The sequence below is a fragment of the Hemibagrus wyckioides genome, linkage group LG09 (genome assembly GCF_019097595.1).
Source record: "Hemibagrus wyckioides isolate EC202008001 linkage group LG09, SWU_Hwy_1.0, whole genome shotgun sequence".
In the NCBI taxonomy this organism is placed as follows: domain Eukaryota; kingdom Metazoa; phylum Chordata; class Actinopteri; order Siluriformes; family Bagridae; genus Hemibagrus; species Hemibagrus wyckioides.
In genome coordinates this window covers 2,132,763-2,140,485 of record NC_080718.1, presented here as the reverse complement: position 1 = coordinate 2,140,485, position 7,723 = coordinate 2,132,763, and the positions used below count along the sequence as shown (strand labels likewise).

Here is a 7,723-nt window from a genome sequence, read left to right as displayed (position 1 = left end):
ACTCTTGTCCTTTAACAGCGTTTCCTCAAGTGATTTATTCCTTACATAATGTGAGTCAATTACTCTGTGTCCAAATAAATACATAAATACAGTGATGATGAAGATGAAGGTGTATGATTATATATAGATTATATAGAGAGGGTTTACTCATAATACCACTGAGTTCAATAGCTTGCCTATGGGTATATACCCACCTTCCCAACCTCTGCATTCCCGAGGCTGATAACTTTAATCCGCAACGATTTTTTATTTTCCCTCCTTTTCTGTACATTCGTGTCCATTTTCGGTCAGATCGCAAAAAAATAACAACCTAGGGGGAAAAAATCTGATCCTGGACAAAAGCCACTAATTGCTGTCTCTCTTCTGTTTACTAACCACTAAAGTTAGCATCCGGCTTCAAATTCCTAACACACACAGTGCGGTGAGAGGGTTTTAGCTGAAGACATTCATCCATTCATTCACACTTCGTTCATTTTAATCATCGAGATTTCACTACTTTGTAAAATAAACGTTTTAGAGCTGTTTTTGTTTTCTATCGTCTTAGTGACAAGGCTCAGTTGACATAAACACTTTGTCTTCGTCGTCCTGCTCGTTAATGGAGCGCACAGAAAGCATTACTGCCCCCAAATGGAGTGTTGTTGAAACTACACCTCTCAGATAGGCGATGGTGGACACTGCATTCTGTTTAATAAGTTATTTGTCCAGTTCAGGTGTATGCAAAAGGTTTGGCTTTTTTTTTAAAAATTATTATTATTATTTTTATTTTTATTTTTATTTATTTATTTATTTTTTAAATATTTTTTTAATTTTTAATTTTTATTATTTTTAATTTTTATTCCCCCCCCCCTCCCCTTTCTCTGTTTCTCCTCTTTTGTAAAGCTGCTTTGAGACAACGTTCACTGTAAAAGGCGCTATACAAAATAAACTGAATTGAATTGAATTGATTTATAAGATGTTGTAGTGTTACAATTTCCCTTTACTTAACTATGAGGCCCAAATCTGTTCCAGCATGACACGTACAGAAAGCAAGGCCCATTATAACATATTTCGCCATGGTTGGAGTAGAAGACCCCTGACCTCAACACCTTTAAGGTGAACTGGAACGCCGACTGCACCGGCTCACGCGACCTCGCTATATAATCTTGGGGCTGAATGGACACAGATCACTATGGACAAAATCTATGCTTTCTGGGAAGGGTAGAAGTTATTAAAATTCAAAAAAGGTTTCCTAAATTTGCAACCTGGAGTGCTGTGGTAGCTTAGTAGTTAAGGTGTTGGCCTAATGAGCAGAAGGTTGTGAGGTTGAATCCCAGGTCCATCAAGCTGGGCCCCTGTGCAAGGCCCTTAACCCTCAGTTGTATAAAATGAGATAATTTGTAAGTTGCTCTGGATAAGGCTGTCTGCCAAATGCTGTAAATGTAAGTGCTCAAAAAGCACACAAAAGGTGTGATGGTCAGGTGTCCACAAACCTTTCGGCCTTATAGTGTCTGAGTGATTTTAGTGTGATTTAATTTTTAAGATGAATTTTAGTACAACTGATATCATCAATTACATTGCTGTATTGTAATCACAGTAACCGTTTCACTGACCGTCAAATTTAGTACACAATGCAAATGGATTGTGCAATAACATAGTCTTATCTTTTTATTATCCTTTCCCATCCACTACTCATATTTCCTTACTTGTGGTTATTATTCAGAGGTCTGAGATTTGGGAAGGTGGTAGTCACTGTCTAATAATCCTTAACATTTGTATGTTAGAAAATCAGCTATAAAGATCAGTATGTAAAAATACACTAAACCAGTTGACACCATTGATATACAAACCTGTAGTTAAACTGTTTAGATCAATGCAGAAGGCCAGAGTTATTAAATGTTAGAAGACCCAACACCTCAATTTCCTGGATGATCATCAGAGCAGATATTTACAACAGTGATAGCGTTTCCTCACAGGTTCCATAAACGCAAGAGAAAAATAGAGATGTCTTTTATACAGACTTTTGTTTCACGCACAAACAAGTGTTGCATTGCTAATGTGCCATTAATTATAAACTCTTAATTATGCCCTGTAGTACTTTATATATTTATAAGCAGTAACTTCTTTCCTTACATTTGTGGATTAACTTATGTTCTTGACCATGCAGAAATGACCCCAACCCAGGTACCTTTGACATTTAATGTTGCTCTAATATGTTGGTATTCCCAATAATAATAAACCTAATAATTTATCTTTTATCTGTTTCTTAGGTTCTGCCTGAGAAAAGGCACATTTAGCTTATTTTTATATAATTTCCCTTCATATTTTAAGAGAAGTTTATATGGAAGGAGATTTGGCAAGGTTGCCTGAGGAAAATATAGATAAATGATTAAATATGTGTTGGAATTATTTCCATAAGAAATTTAAATAGTTGAAACGTAAGTAGTATTAGTTAGTATTATTATTATTATTATTATTATTATTATTATTATTATTATTATTATTTTAAAAGCATGGTCATAATTGTACATTTAAAGACGCAAAGATTTTTATGCTCTGAAACAGTAGGAAAATAAGGCATTTATATATTTGTAAATATCTTTTCTTGTTTTTTAAATCCAGTTCTGTTATCTTAAAATTGTTATCTAAAATTTATTTATTTATTTATTATTTATTTATATATTTTTATTTATTTAATTGCTTATTGTCTAATATGCCAATAAATAATGTATTTCTGTTCAGATACATGTTTAAAGCAGGTGCCTGAAAATCAGTCTCTCCCTCTCTCTCTCTCTCACTCTCTCTCTCTCTCTCTCCATATTAAAGGCACTGGCTTTTTGTTCACAGACACTGATTTTTTCCCCCCTTGACTTGTGTGCTTACATTTTTAATGGCTTAGTGGGTTTCCATTCGAAATAATCACCTTGACATTTGCTGCTTGAAATACAATAATTTTATAGTTAACATTTTCATAATATACAATATAGTACATTTTAATAAATAAAAATGATGCTTAACCATCAGCCTCTAATCAATATTTTAATCAGCATATTACTTCTAGTCTGCAACTATTGTAGATTATATGAATGTGAATGTAATGCTGGCTACAAGAAGAAACTACTGTTAGTTAACAAAGTCATTCCAGTTTCATTTTAATCTAATTAGAATTTTACTGTGTACAGTAGGATAACTTTCAAAGAGTATGAGTTTGAGGTCAAATGTTTTAATGTTACTGAACAGTTCTTCAGTGGTCCTTCTTCTGGTGCCCGTCTTTGTTGATGATGTTCTTGAAAAGTGTGAGCAGTGGCTTTTGGCTGCGCTCATCCCAAGACTTCATGAAACCTCCGTAGCGCTTGCTGGTGGGTGGGCCACTCCAGCGAAAGTGATTCATCTTATAGGACCCATCTTTCTTATCTTGCTGGCTGACGGTGCTGTCCTCGACATCACCTAGCTCGCGCCTCATCTCTGCCGGCATGACCTCGGCCGACTCTTCCTCCACCCCGTTGGCGTACACCTTAATGGGCCGGCGCTTGCGACCCACGGGCTTTCCCCAGCGGAAATGCTCCATGGAGTAGGAGCGCTTGTCATCATGCTGTGGTCCAGACTCTGGAGCTTCATCTTCTTGTGGAGTGGAAAGCGTGGCAGCAGGGATTTCATTTGGCATGAGCAAGAAGGGCTGGAGGTGGCCGTCTCCGGGGTAGATAGGAGACTCTGCTGTAAGCTCAGATTGGCACAACTTGATGCAGTCCTGGCGAAGACGCACAATAAATATAAAGATAGAGCACAAGCATATTTATTACGCGCTAAAGTAAAACCAAGCCCTATACCCGAGATGGACAACCAGTAGAGCAGATACTCACCAGGATATTTCTGTCAGAGCTTAGATCTTTGCAGCCAGTATTTTCCCAGCACTGGGCTCTAACCTCTGCGCCACTTGCACACAGCATAGCCAGAGCCAACATCCACACAGGACACCCCATTCTCGCTTCTTTACCCATTACTGAGAAACCACAGCAAAGAGTAAAATAGAAGCTATGCACCAGGGCAGTAAATGCAAATCTATACCCTCAGGTTGTGCAAATATAGTAAAATATACGTAGCTGTTTAGTTAAGGAATGTTATATTCTGTTAGGTCAAAAAGAAATTGTTAAAGATCAATGCAAAAATCCAATCGCGTCATGTACAGATAATGACAGGAAACAAGACAATAATAAAATAACTCACGTGTTATGAAGGAAGAAAGGTGTTCTTCTCCGGTCTGTGAAAGCTCCCTCCTCAACAGCTTAAGTTCTTCCACTTGACGTCCCGCTGTGTACCTGTGTGTGTGTGTGTGTATGTGTGTGTGTGTGTGTGTGTTTCTGATGTCTGAACCCTCTCTCTGCTCTTCCTTTATAAGGCCACCTAAGTGACACACCTTTCAAGGGTACACGCTACTGAATTTCTTCTCCTGCTTTCATGAATCACGAGCCATAATCCAAGGCAATTTACCACACACCATCAAAAATGTCACTGCTCATTAAAACAGTACGGCGATGGATTAACACGTGTTTGCCATTTTTAAAAGAATCACGCTGTTGTTTTCCACCGCGCTAAGGGCACGAGGGTCAGTTTACACGACCTATCGAGGTCAGCACCGTGTCAGCTTACGTAAAATTCACCTCTTCTTAATTAGGGAGGTTGTTTTTGTTTGACTGGTGATACATAGGTGCTAAATCCAGGTTTTAGTACTTTAAAAGAAGTCGAATTGCCAAATCTCCTTATCGTATTTTCAGTGGAATGAATGACATCCACATGATGCAGTCAATTAGTGCTAACCTTTTGCTTAAGCCTACTCAGAACACATTTTATATAAGACGTCTGGAATTTATAATCATGTAAAAAAGTATGAATGGACATATTGCCCATAATGGAGCACAGACGATATTAAAATTCAGTGAAAAAATATTAGCTTATTAATTAAACCTGGATGACTCAGTGAGCATTGAGAGAAGCATGGCGAAAGCACAAACGTTAAAAGATTTTCTCCGTCTCAAGTAACGTCATTATATTGGAATTCTGACCTTGTAGTTCCTTTTTATATTGCTCCTCTTTTGTGCTGCATTTGAGTGGTCCAATAAATGGAAAAGCTTTTAGTGGTAAGTCATGAGAAAGAATTCAGATTGATGTGCAGAGCCTTTTTATTATTATTATTATTATTATTATTATTATTATTTCACTGGAAGATTCTGGATGCTGTGAAACGAGATAGACATTAAATATTAGTTAGGTGTTAAATTGAATCTAAACATTACATATTCAAGGATGCTTAGACTGTTTGTCAGTGGTCAGTGATATACTGGATTTGTTTTATTTTGTAGGCAAAATATTTCAGAATTATTGTTATACAACAAATAAAAATAAAAAATAAAATGATGTTATATTGTGTCTTTTTAATACATATTTTCTATTATTTTTATTATGATCATACAGCCGGTGTCCATCTGACGTTTTGATGGGGTTTTTTTTTCCTGTTTGATTCTTCTAAATGGGTTTATATGCCTCCATAAATTTCTTTCATTTATTCCCCTTTTAAGATGATTTTTTTTATTTATTTATTTATTTATTTTATTATTATTATTATTATTTTTTTTTTTACCTCATTTTTAATATTGAGTTTTCTAATAAAATAGCCCTTTTCCACAAAAGATTGTGTAAAATTTGTGGTCATTTGTTTGTTTCTGGGAAATTGGAAAATTATCCTTTAATGAGTTGTCTTGGAGGGGGGGGGGGGGGAGAGAGAACTGATTTCCAGGCACCTGCTTTAAACATGTATCTGAATAGAAATACATTATTCCCCAAAGTTCAACGCTTGAGATTTTATAAAGTAACTGTGACATAGTTGATCATGGTTGTTGTGTTGTGATTTTATTTTTTTAATTTACTTCTTAACTTTAATACTGGGGAAAAGAAGTTGCCAGTTTTCCCCAAACCCCCCATTACATCTCACTACACTACAGACTGCTCAAAAAGATTAAAAGCCGAGGATACATAAAATAAAAATGAGAAATTTTTTTTTCTCTTTGTTTCGTCTTTTATGCAGGACCATTCTTAAATGATCTGTGTCGTTTATGTACAAAACAGAATAAAATAATTCCCACAGATCCACTTTGTTTGTATGGTTGGGATAGAAAATGAATTGCATGTTAAATAATGTAGGTACTAAGGATTTCATCTACAAAGCTAACCTCAAACCGACAGTCAGTGATGTGACCAGCGCAGTTATTTATATAAAAGTCAATAACAGACAAGTCAATAATGGACAAGTGTCAGCAAATGGACTTATTGAAAAAATCCTCTAGCTTGCCCATTGATAGTGGGTAAAAAAAAAAGAAAAGAAAAAGTGCAGGGACTACGAGAGGATCTAAAAGTCTCTTGATTTCTTTCTCCTGCTGTCCTTCAGGCTTAACTTTAATGGTCCATTTTATCAACAGAGTCAGCCTTGGGTCAGCTATGGGACCGGACCCATCACTGGATTAAAAGCATTAGGCTTTCTTTGAGCCTCTAATAGTTAAAACCATTTATACCAACTTATCTTGTACACAAGGTTAGTCAAGTGTTTATCAGTACGCTCTCAGTAAAGTTTGCCTTTACTGAGACATTAATGAATCATTCCATGTCTGATGGATTACACAGTTATGGCCTCTTCTTTTTTTCCGGCACATACTGACATTCTCAGAACATATAGCATCCTGCAGCAAAAAGCAGACAATGGCAACATCTACTATTTATGTGATCAGTGATATTTAAATCCTCTCCAGCAGAAGTGACCAAATAACAATTAACATGTCCGCATTTGCATCATGTGACGGCCAGACAAACTAATACATGTTTCCAGAAATTTCCTGTACACATTTCCTGTATAGAATCTTGTTTGCAAAGTAATCTCATGTTAAATGTACTAGAAGGACAATTATTTAAAGGTAAAGAAAAGTTGAAATCATTTGCCGTACGACTTGTCAGTTCGGTTGGATGTACACTATGTTAGCTCTATATTTTTTATCATGAAACTCGACTGCTTTATTTACATAGAATTGATAGACTCCAGTAATAGACTATTCTATTCTGTCCAATATTGTTCTTTTACTGTCCTGTGTATTTATGGTATATGTATTTATTTATTTATGGACTGCTAATCCACCCACCCTCGGTGTTGGTGTGTCCTTTGGGGCAGTGGTGGCTCAAGTGGTTAAGGCTCACCCAAATGAGGATGAGGTTCCCTTCTGAGCCTGGTTCCTCTCAAGGTTTCTTCCTCATATCATCACAGGGAGTTTTGTCTTGCCACTTTCACCGCAGGTTTGCTCATTAGGGATAAAATAAAATTAAATCATTTTAATTTAAACTGAACTGAATTGGATTAAGGCTCTGGGCTGTTGACTGGAGGATCCGGGCTCAAGCCCCAGCACCACCAAGCTCCACTTTTGGACAAATGAGCAACCCTTCCTGCTCCAGGAGTGCTGCATCATAGCTGCCCCTGTGCTCTGACCCCAACTTCCTCAGCTGGGATATGTGAAGAAAAGAATTCCACTGCGCTGTAATGTATGTGTGACGATAATAAAGGTTTCTTCTTCTTGTCTTCTTATTTTTTTGCACATTGTTGCGTATTTGTGTTTTCTGCAGTCAGGAACGAGACAAAAAACTCAGACTGAGAGTCTCTCATTCGCCCAGACCACTTCATCCAGCCACAATTAATTCTAAGACCATTAACCAA

The 7,723-nt window shown here is 36.7% G+C and overlaps 2 protein-coding genes across 2 annotated transcripts in view; both read right to left on the bottom strand.

Moving 5' to 3' along the window:
* dnajc27 (DnaJ (Hsp40) homolog, subfamily C, member 27) overlaps nucleotides 1-606 on the bottom strand; it is an 8,533-nt gene extending 7,927 nt beyond the window's left edge. The window contains exon 1 of the mRNA XM_058398329.1: nucleotides 195-606. Within this exon, the coding sequence (XP_058254312.1) occupies nucleotides 195-281 (87 nt within the window). The 5' untranslated portion in view covers nucleotides 282-606. The remainder of the gene's footprint in view (nucleotides 1-194) is intronic.
* A 2,395-nt stretch (nucleotides 607-3,001) lies between these two features.
* pomca (proopiomelanocortin a) lies at nucleotides 3,002-4,366 on the bottom strand. The gene is made up of 3 exons (XM_058398605.1): nucleotides 4,201-4,366; nucleotides 3,837-3,976; nucleotides 3,002-3,724 (listed from the first exon to the last, which is right to left on the bottom strand). Exons 2-3 carry the CDS (start codon nucleotides 3,972-3,974, stop codon nucleotides 3,221-3,223), a joined length of 642 nt encoding a protein of 213 aa, XP_058254588.1. The 5' UTR covers nucleotides 3,975-3,976; nucleotides 4,201-4,366; the 3' UTR covers nucleotides 3,002-3,220.
* Nucleotides 4,367-7,723: the final 3,357 nt, after the last annotated feature.